The sequence below is a fragment of the Diabrotica undecimpunctata genome, chromosome 10 (assembly GCF_040954645.1).
Source record: "Diabrotica undecimpunctata isolate CICGRU chromosome 10, icDiaUnde3, whole genome shotgun sequence".
NCBI classification, from domain to species: Eukaryota; Metazoa; Arthropoda; class Insecta; order Coleoptera; family Chrysomelidae; genus Diabrotica; species Diabrotica undecimpunctata.
The window spans coordinates 76,579,345-76,600,622 of record NC_092812.1 but is presented as its reverse complement, the minus strand read 5'-3'; the positions used below and the strand labels follow the sequence as shown (position 1 = coordinate 76,600,622).

General features: G+C 34.2%; 1 protein-coding gene across 2 annotated transcripts in view; it reads left to right on the top strand.

The window, feature by feature from the left end:
- LOC140452503 (uncharacterized) overlaps window positions 1-18,818 on the top strand; it is a 59,513-nt gene extending 40,695 nt beyond the window's left edge. For both annotated transcript variants that reach the window (XM_072546807.1, XM_072546808.1), the window contains exon 2: window positions 16,771-18,818. In XM_072546807.1, coding sequence (XP_072402908.1) covers window positions 16,798-18,501 — 1,704 coding nt within the window. In that variant the 5' untranslated portion in view covers window positions 16,771-16,797 and the 3' untranslated portion in view covers window positions 18,502-18,818. The remainder of the gene's footprint in view (window positions 1-16,770) is intronic.
- Window positions 18,819-21,278: the final 2,460 nt, after the last annotated feature.

Here is a 21,278-nt window from a genome sequence, read left to right as displayed (position 1 = left end):
CTAAAGTTGAAAATCGTTGAAAGTATCGTCAGCTGTGTCTGTAGTGAAAATGTGGAGTGCTTACAGTGTCCTATTTTAGGGGGAACCACCAGTATCAGATATAATTTTAGGAAATTACCTAGGGACCTATATTCTTTTATAATATTGCTATGGATTTATCCATTTAATATTGAGCAATGATTGTAAACATTCTTTATAGTTTAAACTTCAATGAAAATTATTAACTGTGTCTAAAGACATATATGATATGAGGTATTTTACCCAAGAGTATTAAGTATAATGAATATACATAAAAACATAATTTTGTTTTCTTAGGATTTAACATTTTGTCAGCACATTATCTCAAATTCACACTTAAATCAATATGTTTTTACTATTAGGTCTGTTGAATGTTTGTTCTTTACACAAAATTTAGTCTATACTTCATATTTATTAAAGGCGGTAAAATATACATTACAATTCAGTTGTTTATAAACCACTTTCAAAGCATAAAGAACCTTTTAAGCTTTGTTTATATTATTTTGTGTATATTAATTGAGTTAATTGGAGTAGCCCACTTTGATACAAAAATACAGTCAATTTATGGATATTTCAAGGTGACAATCTAAAAAAAGCTGATTTCCTCCCATGCATTTTATTAGAAACACTTGAAATTTAAAAAAAATTTAAAAATCGTAAGATGTAAGACCTTAATCGTGAGATCGTGAGATTTGTCTTCAATTCGTGAGTAGATTCGTCATTTACAACAACTACAACAATAAAGGTAAATAATTGTACACTAATATTTCATTATCGTAAACTATTATTGATTGATTAATTGTTAGATTGACACAAAAGTTGAGAAACTGAGTTTATATCGGCAATTCCTTGTTCCTATTGTGCAATTTAATAATATTCATATCAATAAATATTCTACCGAGAAAAAGACGTTGTCACGTAAAATCTTCGCCCGTAAAACCGACTTTACAGGCAACCGATTTTTTTTTGGTGAATGTGTGTTTTAAAAAAGAAATTATTAAAAGGGACTTTGTTTACTAGTATGCGGCTGCACCAGGCCGGCAAAAATTATTTTGAATGGAAGTAGTTTCAATATGGCTAAAAAAACTGGTCTAAAGACAAAGAGCTCCAAGAGAAAGCCGATAAGATTATGAACTCAGAAAATGATGAAAATCTTTCTGATATGCTAGAACTGCCTGATGAAACACCAGAAATGTATTCCGATTCGAACCGTAGCTACAGGCATTCCTCAGAATTGGATTGATTCTACTGTAGACCAAGACACAGGTTATGATTCAGAATATACCAGTAATTAACCACTCATCATGTAACATCTATACATTAATGGGACGCAGATAGAGCGAGTAAAACAGTATTGCTACCTGGGAACTATTATAAACGAACAGTGGAGCAATGTACAGGAAATAAAGTGCCGCATAGGAAAGGCAAGAACGGTCTTTAACAAAATGAGCGCCATCTTCAAAAGTCACAACATATCCCTGGATACAAAAATGAGACATTTGAGATGCTATGTTTTCTCTGTGTTGTTGTATGGGGCGGAGGCATGGACGCTTACAGACACCACTATTAAAAAACTTGAAGCATTTGAGATGTGGCTTTATAGAAGAATGCTGAGAATATCATGGACAGCAAGGATCACGAACAACGAAGTTCTAGAAAAAATGAAGAAGGAACCAGAGATTGTGTTTACGATCAAACGCATAAAATTGCAATATCTGGGACACGTTATGAGAAATCAGCACCGTTACTCCCTGCTGCAGTCTATATTGCAAGGTAAAGTCAAAGGTAAGCGAGGACCCGGTAGAAGGAGAATATCATGGCTGCGGAATTTAAGAACATGGTTTAAGAAAACCTCAACGGAGCTGTTTCGAGCCGCAGCGAGCAAGGTCATGATTGCCAATATGATTTCCAACATCCGAAACGGATAGGAACCAGAAGAAGAAGAAAGTGAAAGGATAAGCGCACTGTGCTTATGATAACAATGTTGCATGTATCTGCATCTGAGATACTAATAAACGGGAAAATGAAAAACCAAGTGTGGTAGTCGACTATAATAAAAATATGTCTGGTGTTGACAGGAACGACCAAATGCTCTAATATTATACTACACCAAAAAAAACTTGTTTTTCTCTGTTTCGTGGACCTTAAGAAGGCATTTGCTCGGTTCAAATTAAAGGACGTTATCCACTTATTATACGCAAGAGAGATAAAAAAAACGAAGAAGATACCGAATTTGCTCCCCAAAAAAGAAAAGAAGCCAGATATTTTTGCGAGTAGCCAGTGAGTAGATATACTATATATACTTTTATATTATATTTTATTTTATATTATACTTTTTTTCACAGAGTCATGTTTCTGAGTTGTTTGTGAACTTTCTGTTTTTTTTTTCCTTTTCAGCGTTTTGTTCTTTACTTGAGTTTTTTTAAATTATATTTTAATTTACATAAATTTTAAAATTTCTGTTATGTCTCGTATATGAGAACAATGGTCTATAATATTTTCGGTTATGCTATAGATCAACGTCTCATATATGAGCCGGATCAAAAAATCTCTCGGGAACTAAATATTCATATCCGGTTTTATATAAATTACAAACAGGTAAAGGTTTTAAAGGTCAAGTATTTGATATAACCTAAACATGGTCTATAAGAACAAAACTTAAGTACTTCTTTGTTAGCGAAGGTGTTAAATAAGAAACAGCTTCATTCGTAGCCAACAGTAAATCCTTGTAATTGCTTTTATAAGCCCTGAATTGCTCAACCAACCTACTGCATGTCGTACCATCTTCCTTGTAGTACCACATTCACGTATGGGAGATGGTGGATTACCGCACTTGTTAAAGAAATCTACTTATTTGCCATGGTTCTTCATGTACCGGAAATTGGAGTAAGTAGAGGTAGACCTAATGGAGCTGACGATACTTCGCATAGTATTGTTTAGTTAAACTTTAATTTTATTAGTGTGAGCGCTGTTTGATAAAATAGGAGGCGATAAATATTCGTAGGCTCACGATTGAAGATCTCCAAAAAGTTTCACACTTTTGGAGGTTTTAGGCATTATTAATAATTTTCATTATATAAAGCTATAGGATATTTTCATGCTATGTAGATTTATGTATATGTAGTCGTATGATTTTTATCTAATGTTCTCTGTCGCAAGATTGTCTTTTTAATTCTTTATTATTTAGTTTCTGATATCTTACATCACTGCTTACCGCCATATTCTTCTAGGTCCACCCTCTGGTGTTTTTCACACTAATCCTTTAAGCCCTAGCGCTTCCCAGGGGGAGACACTAAAACGTTTTCTTTCAAACTTAAACTAATTGATCTGGTATCTGAAACGTATTTATATGTCACGTTTGTAGTAAATTATTTTATACTATATAAGCTTTCTCACGTGAATGGTAATAATCTACAAACACTCGCCCTGTTTATAATGGTCAGCCATTTACCAAAAGTTATTAAATAATTTCAGTATCTCATTATAATTATCAGTTACATAAATATCAGTCGAAAACGGACATATTTTACAATTGTAACATACTCTACTAAAACTTTATATTATTCCAACAACGTGAAGCACAATTTGCACCTACATTAATATTATTTTGTTAAACTTCATATTTACTTATAATAATATTATATTAAAACGAAAGTTACTCTTTGGAGAATTCATTAAAAATATTGTAATTTAACTTATTAAAACAATAAAATGGAGATTAGGCATTGAATAAAAATGGAAAGATTAATAAAACCACTGCATGAACAAAACCAACTTTCCTAAAAGAGAATGGAGAGAGATCAGGTTTCCATAAGACGAACATGACTATGATGGAATGACAATATTATAAATATTCATTTAAAAACAAATAATTTATGTCGTGTACACGATGCCCAAACAATAATATAAATGGGCATCATTAATTTTGACGTTATCTATATATGGAGTTGCCTTTCCTGATTACATTTCAACATAAGTTTCTATATTTAGTCAGCCTGATATCAATCTCCTTCAAACACATGTCTTGCCTAAGCTTATTCCACTAGATTTTCTTTGCTCTTCCTCTCCCATTCCTTCCAGGAATTTGCAAATCAGAAATTCTTCGTATTGTGTGATTAACGTACCACGTTGAACGTGCTCTAACCATTTTAACATATGAACTCGCATTTTGCTGTCATTGCGAGATGTATCTGCCCATTATTCGATAATACCAAGCCTACATATATATATATATATATATATATATATATATATATATATATATATATATATATATATATATATATATATATTTTATTTATTTACCAACAAAACCCAGTACGACCGATAAATACAGACATCGCTGAGCTAGACCAAAGAGAGTTAAGACTGAAATCCAGACATCCACCTACTAGAACTGCTACAAGATTGGCTGATTTCACTACTGAGGAGCACTGGATGGGCGAATGGAATCCAGATATCAGAAATGCTAATCTCATAGAAAACCCTACAATTAAACCAGACGGCTTTTCTCTTCCTCGTCGTGAATGGTGCAACCTTAATACAATACGAGTTGGTCATGGAGTTTGTAACAAGTCTCTGAACCAGTGGGATATAAATGCCAGTCCGGGATGTGAGAAATGCAGCGCTGTTGAACAAACAATTAACCACATCGTCTTCGAGTGCACAGTCACCAAGTTCGCTGGCAGTCTTCAAGAAATCCACCAACTCACTCCCAAAGCAAGAGATTGGCTTCGAGGCTGTAACCTTCGACTTTAATAATTTTTATTTTATATGTTCTATGTTTGTGTTTTCTTATTTATTATTGTTATTGTCATTATTTTTTTAATGTAAAACCGCAATGTGTAAAGTTCATACGAATATATATATATTTATTTACCAATTTATTTACAATCTGTAATAATACTACATTAAGTAAATTGTGTAATTATTTTACAAGTAACGTGCAAGAACTTGTCCCATGACAATTTCCTATTTATATTTTAATTTTAACAAAAATTACTTGTAAATTTGGGATCTACACAAAAATTATAAAAATACTCAGTTCAGAAATCTTGTGTCGCTTTAGTCTTCGAATTGGTAGTGGCCTCATAAGGTTCATGGCAAGATTGTTAGGATGATTTTCAAGCCTTAGATCATATTTTTGAGAGCAATCTGCAATCTCTTCTTTAATAGTCTTAACTTGAAAGGCATGTGCAATGAACTGGTACATACCATGGTGCATTTGTAATGAATTTTTGATTGAAACATCTCCAAGATATCTACATTAGACCTGGACGCTGACCCCCTCAGCTGGATCCCATAAATCCACACTGGGACAATGTGGAACTCCCATAACAGCCCCTGGGACATTTTATAAGTTATTTGACCCAGCATGAATCACATATAAATCAATACTACAATATGTAATAACAATTTTTTAAACTATGCCGCCAATTCTAATCGATACACAAAGCATTGGGGTTCAAAATAAGGGTTGAGCCTTAGATTTTCACTCTCGTCCCATCCAAAATGTACGGCGTTGCAAAAAAAAAATAATTTATATACCGATTCGAAACTTTGTGTATAAATGTCGTACTGTGTCAAATTACCGAAAATGGGAAAAAGTTTTCCGAAAATAAAAAAATTTCCCTGCTCCTAGTACCAATATTTTTGTACAGCATTATGGCGCAGGTTATTATTTTTGTATTACCTACCTAAGTTATAAATGCCGTACAAAAATGTTTGGCCAAAAAAAAACTTAACCCCTTGAGTGCGAGTGGTAAGTTTATCTTACTTGTGAATCACATGTACCGATGACTAAGAATTGACGGCATAGTTTCTAAAGTTGTTATTACATATTGTAGTATTATTTTATATGTCATTCATGCCGAGTCAAATGACCCATTAAAAATCCTCCATGGGCTTGTAAACTATAATACTTTGTTATGTAGAGATAGTTGTGATCTTTTCCTAGTAATCAGTAAAGTTTGCTAAGCTTAAAGCCCAATCGTTTTTTTTTTTCATGAATATATACTTCTTCCATGTTAACCGCCTGTAGAAATGCACACCCAGGTATTTGACATGATCTTTTTGTTGTAACTCTTGGTTATTTAAAGACACTGTTGGGCATGTTTTTTTTCTACGAGTGAATGCTATATGGATTGACTTACTCCGAGTTACTTTTATTCTCCACTGCTGTCTCAGCCAAATTTGTATTTTGTTAAGATTGGCCTGTAACTGCTGGGAAGCAACGTTGTAGTTGGGTATAAAGCTAAAATTACTTTCTCGTGATCCTATACTGTAATCATAGTGATCATATCGTTGCTGGCAGGTAGATCAGCTGTAAATATCAGGTAGAGAACAGGTCCCAGTACGGTACCCTGTGGAACCCTTGTTTTGATTGGATTTAGTGTGTCTGAACAGTATTTCTTGTCTTCTAGTGCTTCATGAATAAGATTACAGACTCTATATATTTGCTCAGTGGTGGCATGTTGTTGCCTGAATCCAAACTGGTGGTTAGGTATTAGTTGGCGTTCTGCACGATATGGTTGTAAATTGTCCAACAGTAGTTTTTTAAAAACATTTGACATCATGGCCAGTAGGCTAATAGGTCTATATGATTTAATGTATTCTGTGGGTTTACCTGGCTTCGGAATTGCAATAATTTGTGCTATTTTCCATGGAATGGGGTAGTAGCCCGTTCTTAGGATTATATTGAATATCTGTGTCAAGTACAGAATTCCTTTTGTGAAGATTCTTTGAGGATTTTAGCGGTAATCAGGTCCTATTCAAGAGACTTTTTAGTGTTCAAGTCAAATTGTATCTTTTGTTGAACTTGTAGGGTAGTAAATATTTCCAAGGATAGTTGGTTCGATCACAAGTTAATACGGTGATTCTAGAAACTTTTGGATTTCGTTTGTTATGTCAAGGTTATTGTTGTTATGTCAAGATTATTTTTGGAGGGTTTGACTGGAACACATTCAACAGGTGATCGGCAAACATCTTGGCTTTTCCTTTGTTGCTTCTAGACCATCTTTCATTACCTATTTGAATAGGAGGGTTGATTAGTTGAAGTCGATTTAATTTCCGTGTTGCCTTCCAAAGTGATTTCACGGTGATTTCCGTTGCTGATAGGGTTTTCAGATAATACTGAATACTATTATCCTTACGATTATTTAGAAGAATTTTTACTTGTGCGGTAGCTTGGTTCAACTCAATTTTATCGTGAAAACAAGTAGTTTGGAATTTTGATGTAACTTGTTTAAGCATGTTTAAAATTTCCTTAAATTATTCCTCTTAGAAAATTACTTTCACGCCACCTATGGTATATACTTTGCTAGAAGCCTTAAAAATAACCCACAAGCAACGAGCGATTTGTCATGCCTTTTCTCAACGACGAAATAGTTCGCCATATGTTCCTTGATCTTATTATCTTTCATTTGTTAAATAGAAACCCTTCCTCTTAACAAAGAAGTAAGTTTCTATTGTCGAGCCACCCAGCCTACTTTCTAAGAAAAGCGGAGATGTTGGTTTTCTATGAAATAATCTTTCCTGTCGAGAGAAAGTAGTAAAGTTAGAAATCAGACCACACCAGACTTGTCAATTAAGTACCATTTTCGCATGGCACTTCCGGCCAATACTCCCACTCTTTTTTTATTCCTAGCTTGTCTAAATATCAGAGTTCATTTCGATCGTAGTTCATTTCGATTAAACGGCTGTAAGTGTATTTTCAATTCACCATTATGCATCTACCTTCATACAGTGCTTCCTACATTAAATATTTTCTCTTTTGTCATACAACCATCTTCCAATTCGAGGACACTAAGTCAATTCTGTTTGGCGTTTTTTTTTCTGCCTCCATCCACTCAGTTCAGTGTAGTCTAGTGTGAGAATTGACTGATATGTTACCTGTACCTCCATTAATTTGAGATTGATGAGCTGATTGAAGCCACCGCAATTCGTTCCATCCATCCAATGGCACTACAGCCCAAATCGGGCCTTGCCCTCCTTCTCTAATCATTTGGATTTACCGCTGTTCTTTTCCATGACCGCGTTCCCAGGCAGTTCCTGGCATCCTCATCGACTTCGTCTTCCGATCTCTTTTTAGGTCTTCCAACAGGTCTTTTTCCCTGCATTCTTGCATTTAGTAATTTTCTGGGGGTTCTATTCTCATGCATGCGGACCACGTGTCCTGAACACCGTAATCTCTGCAGTTTAGTGTATTGTGCTAGAGTTGGTTCGCTATATTGCTCTATATTTATCTATTATACCTAATTCGCCAGTTGTTGTTTTCACTTATTGGGCCCAGTATCCTACGTAATATTTTTGTTTCAAACACATCTAATGCATTGGCAGATTTCTGTGTCACCACCCATGTTTCACAACCATAACTTACTATGGGCCTGATTATTTTTCTACTATTTTTCTGGGTGTACGTCTCGCGATTTGAATATGTGGCCCATCGCGAAATAGGCTTCATTTGCCAGCATAAGCCTTCTATTTATTTCCGGTTCTTCTTCATTGCTTGCGACCAGATCCATTCCTAGGTATGTGAATCTATTCACATGTTCTATATCGTCAATAAAGTGTTGATGCTCTATTTGATCTGGTTTGTATGAGTAGTTTTGTTTTATTTGTATTTATTGCTAGCCCTTCTGCTTCTGCACTCCGTTTCAACTCAACGTAGGTTTCTTCCGCTGCATTCACTGTTCTGCTCATTATGTTTATGTCATCTGCGTATGCTGCTAATTGGGTAGATTTATTTGTATGTTATTTCCGCTCACCGTCAACCGTCTAATTACATATTCAAGAACAAGAATAAAGAGCGTTGGGGCCAGTCCGTCGCCTTGTTTCAGTCCTTGCGTTTCGTAAACGCATCAGTGATCTGTCTCTGAATACATACCTGTGCTTCTGTTTCTGTCATTGTCATTTGTACTTGTCGTATTAATTTTGATGGTATGCCAAATTCTTCCAATATATTAGGTAGAATTGTTCTATCTATTGAATTATAGGCTTGTTTAAAATCTACAGAGAGATTGTAAACGTCCATGTTATATTCCCATGCTTTGGCTAGTATTTGTTTAACTGTAAATAGTTGGTCAATGGTAGATCGTACTACCATTGACCGCAATTCGTTACCTTACCTAAATCATCTACGCCGCTTGAGAAGTCCCAATATACCTGTTGCGAGTGCAACCTGTCAAGTGCCTTTATCGAGATCGTTCTATGAAAGAACGTCATTACCTGTACCTACCTGTTGCCGACTGTATAGTGAGTACCTCTCAAGTTCAATGCCTCTACCTTATTTACGGTTTGTTTATTTTGAATCCAACCAGACGAACTATTAATAGTATAAATCTACGGTATATATACATACGAATTATGAACAGATTTGTTTTGTATGTAGGTTATATTTATGATAAATTTTATGCACATATTAGAGGTGATCACAATCAAACATTTTAGTAACTTCATGTTTACGTATTCTCAAGGCGTAAAAATCACATTTCTTTTTTTTTAAGTTATCAAATATTGACGTAGATACAACTATAATATTCCTTGCCATTTTCTTATTCTTGAGGATACTAAATTACTCATAATTATTTTTCAAAAAGATATTTTTTGTCTAAATTACTCATAATTATTTTTCAAAAAGATATTTTTTGTTGTATTTAATAATAAATTTGGCAATAACTAATCTCGTGCCATTTAACTGTTAAGTAAAAATTGTTATAGCGCATTTACTTTAACTATACCTCAATATAACCGTGTTGATGAACAATTTGCCTTTTATTTTTGTATTATGTATATATATTTATTTCATGTGCATGGTGTATCTCTTTATAAACAGTGTATATGTGTGTGGAAATATTAAGTGTGTACCGCGCAATTATGATAACTTTTCTCTCACGGTTTATTTTATTCTCGCGTGATTATATTAACCGTACCTTACCTTTCTCGTTATCTTATTCTATATGTCGTAGGTTTCCCTGTTCCTCTAAAAATAGGGTGGTGCCCAATTATTTCCCTTCTCTTTATTCACTAACTTCTCTTCTCTTTATCTTCAGTACTTCTCTAACTAATTCTTTGTATTTGAGCTGCAATAAGAGCCCCGACCAAGGGACCTCTATTAGACTGAAGCCCGAGCCTAGTACCGTTCCCTGGGTAACCTCTACTCTGTCAGTAAAGAGGGTACAAAATGAGTTTCAAATATTAACATTATGTCAATATTGTAAATTGTTATAAAAGCTTTGACCTGATGGGTATGTTGTGCTAGCCCGTTGGACAACAATTCTAAATGGCTATTTGCATAAAGCTGTTCATTTTGAAATTTGGGCGAAAAGTAGATTTAGCATATATATAATGTCCGATTTATTTATAGTGTCTTGCGCCTGCTGGTTCCCAGTCTCCATTACTGTCTATCAGTCAAGTCTCCTGGTCGTGGACTCTCTGACATTGCCTTTTGGACTCCAGCAAGTCATGTTAATTTCGGTCTTCCTCGTTTTTTTCGCTGAAGTTGCTGCCAATCCAATATTACCTTCGGTAGGCGATGGTCTGTCATTTGAAATATAGGTAGGCGATGAAATATGTCATTTTTCCTGTATTTCTTCTATGATGGTAGTTGTTCTGTCCATAATTTGTGTTACTCTTTTACAAATACATAAAACTATTACTTTTCACAATGATTTTATCATTCAAAATTATCATCTTATTTTTATTAGTACATAACTTTATCGTTAAATGGATATTCTATATTCTATACTGTGTTTTTGTCTTACTAAGCTTTAACGCTTTATCTTCAAAAGGGCGTCTACGCTGTTGCAGTCTTTGATATAATTCATTTTCAATGTTTTCTACTGACACCAAATCATCAGCATACATTAAACACTAGGGTCATAATCTTCAAAATTTTGCTGTTGTCTAATCCTACACTAATGAGACTAACTAGTCAGTAGTCACAGCCTTATTCCGTTCAACAAGACATCATCATCATAAGTGGCTCGACAATCTGTTGTGGATCTTGGCCTGCTCACAAAGAAGTCGCCGTCCTCTCGATTCCTGGCAACTTCCCTCCATCTTCTAACCCTTAGGATCTGTAGGTCTTCTTCCACATCATCAATCCATCTCATTCGTGGTCGTCCTCTGCTTCTTGTTCCCTCTGGTTTTGAAAATGTTAATCTCTTCGTGTATTCGTGATCTGACATCCTAGCAATGTGTCCAGCCCATCTAAGTCTCTGCACTTTAACGAATTTTACAATATGTGGATCGGTGAGACATTTTGAGATAAGGTCCACGTTTCAGCCCCATATCTCAAAACCGGTCTTATTAAGGTCTTGTATATATTAAGCTTTACTGCACGTTCTATATTTTTATTTTTTAAATGTTTCTGGAGACTGTGAACAGTTCTGTTTGCTATTGCTATGCGTCTTTTTATTTCGTCGCTTGTCGTATTTGTTGCGTTTACTGGCGATCCAAGATATGTAAATCCTTTGACTTGCTCAAAGGTATGGTTGTTAATTTGAATTCTCTGTTGGATATTTCGAGGGTTTTTAGAAACCAACGTATATTTGGTTTTTTTCCTCGTTTACCACAACTCCCAATTCACTTGCTGCATCCGAAAGCCTTGTAAAACACTGCACCATGTCTTTCATACTTCTGCCTACTATAACTATATCGTCAGCGAATGCGAGAATGTGTGTCGATCTATTAAAAATAGTTCCATTCATTATAATATTTAATTGTCGGATTGCCTTTTCCAAGGCAATATTAAAGAGGAGACACGCCAACGCGTCCCCCTGTCTTAGTCCATTATTAATGTCAATGAACGTAGAGTTTTCTCCTTCAATTCTAACGCATGAGCTTACGTTGTGTATTGTTAGTTGGGTCAACTTAACTAACTTAGGTGGGATCCCAAAGCCTATCATTGCATTATATAATGCAGTTCTTTTCAGTCAATGTCAATGAAGAGATGGTGTGTATCTATGTTATATTCTAGTGACTTTTCTAGAATCTGCCTATGTGCTTGAATTTGATGTGTAGTTGACTTTCCAGCAGTAAATCCGCATTGATATTGACCAACAATATCTTTTGTAAAATGTTTAAGTCTTTCAAATAATACATTGCCGAAGATTTTATACGCAGATGCTAACAGAGTAATGCTTCTATAGTTCTTACACTCCAGTTGATCACCCTTTTTATGCAACGGACATATTATTCCCTTCAGCCACTCTTCTGATACCCATTCATTCTGCCGTATAAGTACTATTAGTTTCTGGATTGTTGCAAAAAGTTGATCACCTCCCTTTTTATACATTTCCGAACAGATTTCATCGATTTCTGGGGCTTTATTGCCTTTGAGTTTTAGGATCGCATTTGACACTTCTTCTCTTGTTGGATCTTCACTGTGTGATTGACGTTGTAGATTTTGTTGATTTTCTATGTTGTAACCTCCTTCAATATTGTTTATATTTAGATGTTCGCTGAAATGTTGTGCCCATCTGTTAAGAACTGAGTTTTTATCATGTAGAATTTCACCGTTAGTGTCTTTACAAATTTTTAATAGTGGTTTAACTTCTCGACGGCTAGTATTTAAGGATATTAAGGACGGCTAGTATCTCACTGAGAGTGTTCTGTTCGCATTCCCTCTTCTTACGTCGATGGATACGTTTTTCCTCTCTTCTAAGACGTCTATACTCTTCTCTTTTTCTCCGTGTACAACCTGCGTCAATGGTTTTTTTATATGCTGTGTTCTTTCTATTTGTGGCCATTTCGCACTCATGATCAAACCAATGATTTCTTTTTTCTGACTTGGTTTTGCCCAATATTTCAACGGATTTCTGTAAGACAACATCTCGTATATTTATCCATAGTTGGTTAATATCTTCTTCTTCTTTTTTGTTTTTTGTCCTTATTTGGTCTTCTATTTGCTGTCTGTATACGTTTGCAATGTTGGGATCTTTTAGTTTATTAATGTCGATTTTTTCTCTCCTTCTCCCGATCTCCTTTTTTAAATTGGATATTCTTTCTTTAAATCGTGCTTTAACTAGATGATGATCACTATCTATGTTTGCTCCTCTAAAAGACCTAACATCTAATAAGTTAGAGCAGTGTCTTGAATCGATGATTATATGATCTATTTGGTTAATCGTTTCATTATCAGGAGATTTCCAAGTTCCCTTATGTATATCTTTATGGGGAAATCGTGTCCCAGCTATTACCATGTTTATAGACATCGCAAAGTTTATGATTCTGAGACCGTTATCATTAGAGTCTACGTGTAGACTCTCTTTTCCGATGGTGGGCGAAAATATATTCTCTCTTCCGACTTTGGCATTAAAGTCTCCTGCTATTATTTTGATGTCATTTTTTGGGCACTTTGGTCGTACTCTCGGTCTTGTGCCTCATAGAACATATATTTTTCATTATCCTCTTTTTCTTCCATTGGAGCATGGATGCTAATAATGCTAATATTAGCGATTACACTGTTTGACCTTGCTGCTTACAATAAATCCGGCACCAAATTCGTATCGGGTAGGATGTCCACTGTAGTAAATATTGCAGTTATTTTTTTCCAGGATGCCTGAGCTAATCCACCCCATTTCCTGTAAAGCAATGATATATGCTTTGGCTTTATTCATCTCTTGTATGAGTAGAGCCGTGGCTCCAGGCTGATAAAGGCTTATCCTTATTTCGTTTGTGAGTTCGTCGTAGGTTAGACAGTCCGGTTTCTTTCTTTGTAGCTCTCATAACAAAAGGTTTTTTTACAGGGAGTAGTTAACCCAACGTCAAACCCCCTTTTCGGAGGGCCATTTCACCCGCTCTCGTCAGTTCCCGACCCAACTTTCCACCCGGGTTGGATACCAGATCTCCAGTTGGGTTGCTCGGTTTACAGGGGACACCAGCGTGAAGGTGAGAGTCGGATTTGAGTAGAGGAGGCTAATTGGAGTAAACTGGAATCAATTCCATTTCGTATTCTACCCCCCCTTTATCCCCCCCCGTTCAACAAGACACAAATCGTTTATTTGTAACTCATTTGCTTCGAAATTTGTGTGGTTTATCTAGCGCAAATATTGTCTAAATGGTGTCAAAATATTGGAAATCTGTGTATTTTAATAGAATGTTTTGCACTTTTTATCAAATTTGCTTGAGAAATTGCATTAGAAGTTCTACTTTGAGGTATTTCTGGATTTCTTACAAAAAGCTTGAGTACCTCCCACAAAAAGTTTTAAAAATTATAAATAAAATTAGGCGAGTACTTCAATTAATTTACTTTGACTAAACTATTATTTTTTCAATAGTTTTTACGTTAACAAAAGTAATAAATGTCTAGTCACTCGAAATATCAACTGCAGACAATACTTTCACCTTGAGGAAAAATGTTCAGGGCTCTGTGCAAGTGAGCAGCGGGCTATTTGACTTTTAATAAAATAATATCTGACCATATCACAGCGTATACTTAGTTTTCAAAACAAATTACAACTTTCCAATATTAATCAAAAAAACTCAACGAATATATATATATATATATATATATATATATATATATATATATATATATATATATATATATATATATATATATATATATATATATAAGCTAGAAGGAATATTGAAGGAATTCCAAAATTGATTTCAAGACTTGAAATATTTTAAATCGTGTCTTGATTTTTCCATGTTCCTGGGCTTTCACCAACATTCTCACGCTTCCATATTGACATTTGAGTGCTTTTTTGTGGACGACCATAGTGTTTAGCATCACCAATTGATCCAGTCTCCCTGAATTTTTCAATTACTCCCTTCACAGTTGACGAAATTAAATCAATATTGAGACCATACCATTTTGTACTAAATTTTCGAACTGTGGCTGCCAAACTTGCATTATTTTTAACAACAATGAAAACTCGTTGTTTTCTGGTGTACCGCTCCATTTTTACTAACCCTAAACTGTCAGCTGTAAAACTGTTTTCGTTTTATTTAAACACTACTGCAGAAATGGCAGTAAACACAAATCTTGCGTGAATTTGGGAACACCCTTTATGTCTTCAGTAAATATAATTTCTGTAAAAAAAATTTTTAATACATTTTTTGCATACTTTTTAATATGTATTTAATTGCAGCTCGTGAAAAAATTCCGATTTTGAAAAATGTCTCGGACTATCAAGGAGCTTAGCCACCCCTGGTCTATTATTATATTCCACAAGCTTTTCTATCAGGACTTTAATTATTTGAAGACGATCATTTATCCCGTAACTTTGACTGGAAACTGCATGTTCTCTTGATTGATAGAAGACAACTTACCTTCCAAGTGTTTTTATATCGGTTGTAAAGCTACTAAATTCGTGAAAGAACCAACTTAATCAGAGTTTACGAATAAATTAGTATATAAATAAAAATTGTTCTAATCTATATATTATATAAAATTCTCGTGTCACAGTGTTAGTCGCCATACTCTTCCGAAACGGCTAGACCGATTTTTATAAAATTTTACATGTGTATTCGGTACGTCTGAGAATCCGTCGTAATCTTTTTCATATTTTTTAATTTTTTACACAAAATTTTTTATTTTTGTTTTTATGAGGTGGCATTAAAAAATACATACTTACACTTAATTTTTACCTTTCTATCACCAAACCCTATTTTTTAATACCCATATTAGTGTCACAGAATTAGTTGGCATACTCGTCCGAAACGACTTGACAGAATTTTATGAAATTGTATATGTATATTCAGTACTGATCTATTTTTCATATCTCTAAGTGGTAAGGGTGATCCACCCCAAACATTTTTTTTATTTTTTTGGACAAGTTTTTTATTTTTTTTTTAATGGCGTGGCATTAAAAAATAAATATAATACTTTTATCACCAACCCCTATTTTTTTATAGCCATATTAGAGTAACAGTTAGTCGTCATACTCCACAGAAACGGCTTGATCGATTTTTATGAAATTTTATACTTATATTCGGTATGTCACCAAAACTATAATTGGACGAGCAATATTGGCGTGTAAATAAAATATACAGATGTCGATGATCTGAATACGACTATTCTAAATTTTCTTCCAGGAAAGTTGTTTTCGTTCAAATCAGTTGACACAGTTATAAATCAGGCTGACGTATTCAACTATCCTACAGAGTTTTTAAATTCGTTGGAATTGCCTGGATTCCTACCTAACAATTTACAATTAGAAGTAGGATCAGTTGTCATTATGCTGCGTAACATTAATAAACCTCGACTGTGCAATGGAATGAGACTGACTGTGAAAAGGCTAATGAATAATGCCATTAAGGCAACGATCATAATCAAGGAAAAATACAAAGGAGAGGTCTTGATCCTGGGTACATCGATGATTCCAACAAACAATACCATTTGATTTTAAACGTTTACAATTTCCCGTGCGTTTCGCTTTTGTAATGACAATAAACAAATAACAAAGCCAACCTTTGAAAGTTTGCGGAATTAACTTAGAGTTTCCATATTTCACGCATGGATAATTATTCGTGGACGTAAAACTGCCATCGTTGTATATTTATTCAACGCAATAAAAATTAAAATATTGTTTATCAGAAAGTATGAAATTGATTCGATCTTTTTCTTACATAATATGTTAGTTTTTTTTAGTTTTTTTTTCTGTACATTTTTTATACACAATATTTAATTCTAAGGCAGTACGAAGTTCTACTGGTTAGCTAGTATTCTATAAAATGTGTTAAAAATATGTATTATAGAATTATTTTAATTCAATAAATAATTATAACAATAATTTGTTTTAGGTGTCATGACGATGCAGCGATTTGGCCATGGAGGATGACAAAATCCAGTTAATGTATTGGAAAGCAATAATAATGGTGTTAGTTTTGGCAATGACTGGATTAAATAGTGATGGAGCTATTTGTCCAGCTGCTTGCAGGTGTGAAAATGATATTCTTACAACTTCGTGTTCTTCTGCCAATTTGGAGTTCGTTCCTATTCAGTTAAACCCAGAACTGCATGAGTTGGATCTTTCTAATAACAAAATATCGCAGATTCATTTCTCCTTTCCGTTTTACGAAAAATTAGTTACTTTGAACCTATCGAGAAATCGAATTAAAACATTGGGCAATAATAATTTCGAATCTCAAATAAATTTGACCCACTTAGATTTAAGCACTAATCAAATAGAAAATATAACGAAAGATTCTCTCAAAGGACTTAAAGCGTTGACGTACCTAGACCTAAGTAGAAATAATTTAGGAGAACTACAGGAACCAGCATTCCGCGAACTACATTCCCTCATTGTTCTAAAGCTTCGAGAAAATAAACTGGCTCATCTAGAGGAAGGTTTATTTGTTTCGGTGAAGAACTTGAGAGAATTGTATCTAAACGATAACCAGTTTTTAGAAGTACCAACCAACTGCTTAGTTGATACAGTTAACTTAAATTATTTATCGTTGTCTAAAAATTATATCCGTGAAGTAGAAGACGGGAAAGTGCCAACCTTACCAGAACTCCATACCCTACTCTTAGATGATAATCTTATAACAAATATTCATTCTGGTGGATTATCAAGTCTTGTAGCTCTTGATTATTTGGATTTAAGTAATAATAATCTCAAGATTATACCTACAGAATCTCTTTCCAAACTGTCTAGTCTTAGTATATTAAAATTAAGTGGTAACTTTATAAGTGATATTCCACCTGTAGCATTTAGAGGTTTGTTTCATTTGAAAATACTTCATATAGATCGCCTAGAAACGTTAAAAAAAATTGATGCAAGAGCATTTGTTGACAATATTAATTTAGAAAAAGTAAATTTAAATTACAATATAGGAATAAGCAAATTGCCAACACGTCTTTTCCATGGTAACCCTAAAATCACATCTCTCTGTGTGCGTTATAATAGTCTCCAAACCATAGAAGCAATTCACTTTCCTTTAGATCAATTAAGAGAACTCAACTTAGGAGGGAATCCACTGCAATGCAATTGCTCCTTGGGGTGGCTGTGGCAGCTTAGCCAAGAGTACAAATCAAAACCCTCGAAATCAAATAGTACGAATAAAGACCAAAATGCGAAATTTACGAATTATGACCTGTTACTCGACGTGGACGATATCAAGTGCGACGGGCCTGTAGAACTTAAAGAGGCACTTTTGTCGAATGTCACCAAAAGCCAAATGGACTGTTCGAATGGTTGGATGGCCATTGTATCAGTGACTCTAACCGTTCTCTTTATCATAATAGTAATAGGTGGAGTTGTATATTGGGCTCCAAAACGTAAATCCAAATTAAGTACAAAAGATTTATCTATTCACGAAAGTCTTCAAAATTTACCTTCCACAAACATTAACAAAAAGTCTGAGTTATATGAAACGGCACAGGCAGAAAAATATATTTTGCCAAATCCAATTATTATTCATAATGAATATCATAGTTTACCATCCTGGGACCCTTATGGTGAAAGTTCTGTAAATATATATGAACAATTAAATTTTAATAGAGATCGTCCACATATTGTTTATGTGTAAAAAACTTTTTTTGTACTAACTTATACCGAACTATTTATTGTACAGTGATCTGTACAAGGTGATTCAATGGCAACTATGCATACACTAGGAGTAGATAGAGAACACCAACTACTTCTAACTGACTGTTCTTAAACAGATTAAGCAGATAGCTAATTCTAAATAATAATATTACCCTTTTATACTGCCGGTATGGATTACAAGTGAGGGATTCCATTCCAAAACTCGCCTTATCCACTTTAAGTAAAATTTCACAATTTGCGAAAAACTGTATACTAGAACTACGGAAATTAGACAAACTTTGGCATGAGTGCTTGTTGCATTTATGCATTTGTGCATTTATAATAAGGAAATATGGTTTATTAGGATATTCTAAATTCTTGGCGAAATGTCTTTCTCAAGGTCCCATTCGCAAAACTCATTCGTTTCGGTCTCTTCATTTAACCTTTCAATAAATTTGACTTGCTCCTCGCAGAAACTCTTAAACAAAGTTAAATCTTCTCGTTACATTAAATGCACTCCAAACTGGAAGTCTATTAACTTCTTGGCGTCCTCAACTTTCTTTTATTTACTGCCACACCTTTCTGAATCTCAACAATCTGGAATGCTCGTTTTCCACGTTTAAAAATTGATTTTTGCTCTCCTATATAGCTGTTGTAGCTTTCCTCGCCTCTAACTTTGATTTGGTCTTCATTTTTATTATAATTATAATTCTTTTGGCAGTTGAAAACTTGAAATGCCAGGATTGAATACCTTCCAAGTATTGCTGTGCCACTTTCTTCCAGGACTTTACTCCAAAATCGGTCAATTTAGCAACGGTTCCCTTTTTCATAAAAATATCAATATACGTTTCAGGGCTAGTAATTTCACTAATCTTTCTTAATTTCTTTTCTATGATACCAAAAACCCTGTCGGATGGTAGAAACGAATATCATCTAATGAGAAATAACAGGTCAATTTCTTCAATATGTGGAGGTGAGTTTTAAACTATAAAATAAATGGACATTGCGACCATAGTTGAGTTTCTGTTTTAATCTCAGCAGCCATCCGCACATAAACTTATCTTCTAAATAAATAAATCAATAACTTGATGAGCAATGAAAAACATTTGATCTTTTCCGAAATTTTTGCTCCATCACGGTGAATATGAACACATTGTTGTTGTCAATTTTGGCTTTTGAGGAACCTTTTACGACAGTAAACCTACATGTGTACAGTTGGCGGCTGTAATAGGCGATTTGGTCTTGTACTTTCGGATTGACCAAGTACATTTCAGAGTCAAAAGATGAAACGAGGATATCTGGCTTTCTCTCAACTTAGAAAAAAATGCTTTTCTCAGTTAAACAACTGCACAGGGAGCATGTATCAGATGCTGGTCATTATACATTGTAAGCAGTTTATTAATTTTTTTAATAATTATATATAATTTTCTCTATAATGGTGTTTATCAGAAGATTGCAATTTTTCAAGAAACATTTTTACTGCCTGTTTCTTTTGAACATAAAGGGGTTTTTGTTTTGAACCACCTCGATTCTCTTTAAAGGATAAGACGTTTTGTACAAAAACGCGACCAATTCTTTAAATGCAATCCTTGGAAACTAGAACAATATCCTTAAATGCGTTTTGACATACCTGTACTTAAAGTCCTTCGTTTCCCTTATTTTTACAAAGTACTTGATCTGCTTTTTTCCTCTAGATCTTGAAGGGACACCAATAGACATATATTTGTTCGTTTTCAGAAAATAAAATAGGGCATGGAAATATTTAATATATATTGCATTGTGAGCACTGAACTGCGATATGTTTTTCATGTTGAATGCTTGCATTTTGGGAAAACAGGTAGTTTCAAAGGCACGTGTCTATAAAAGAGGAACAAAATATAACCTAAAATGTATCATGTATCCTTTTTAATTTTGCTATATTTTTCTTCCATTTTATAGAATCACTGGGACGGCGTCCCCCTTTACCTTTTTCCACGGGTAAACAATAATTTATTATTATCTATAATGCTATTAAATATTTAATATTTTTTGCCAAAGAAGTGTTTAAATGTCAACAGAATAAAACGTTTTCAAGTCGTTTGTGTGATGCATATTATAATAATTGTTCAGGGACGCGTACGAAATACAAATTCTTAGTTTCTATTGGTCGCCCAGACAAAGTAAGTTTTGGAATGATAGACACAATAGATAAGGCAAGTTAAGGAATGATGCTTGGATTTTCTTATGCTTTTAACGCAGGATAAAGAGAGTTTTGGCCAGTTTCAAGTGACTGAAATAACTCATATTTATCATATATCATCACAAAGATACGAACTGATTTACATACATGTTTTGCTCAATTTTTAATATTTAAAAACGTAACATACAACAATAAAACATAACACACAAGATTTTTAAAGTCCAAAGTATAATCTGTGGAAATTAGTTTGCATTAATTAACTGCTAATTTCGTAAGTAACATAAAATACTAGTAATTTATATCAAATACAAAGTGGGCCACTAAAAACAGTCCAACTGGATATTTAGCAATATTCATTAGATTTTAAATACATACTATAGGGACGGTATGCCTGTAGAACACGATTTTCTACGAAAACGGTACTGTACTATCTTGTATGGAGTGTGTGGAAAACCAAAAGGTGATGCTGGAAGCATTCGCCAACATCTCCTACCTAGCAATCACAAAGGTGATTCGTCTAATAGAAATGACGAAACAAGCTGCATATAAATAGATAGGTTGCATGCTGAGAAGCCGTGTGATATATGCAATGTTACTGA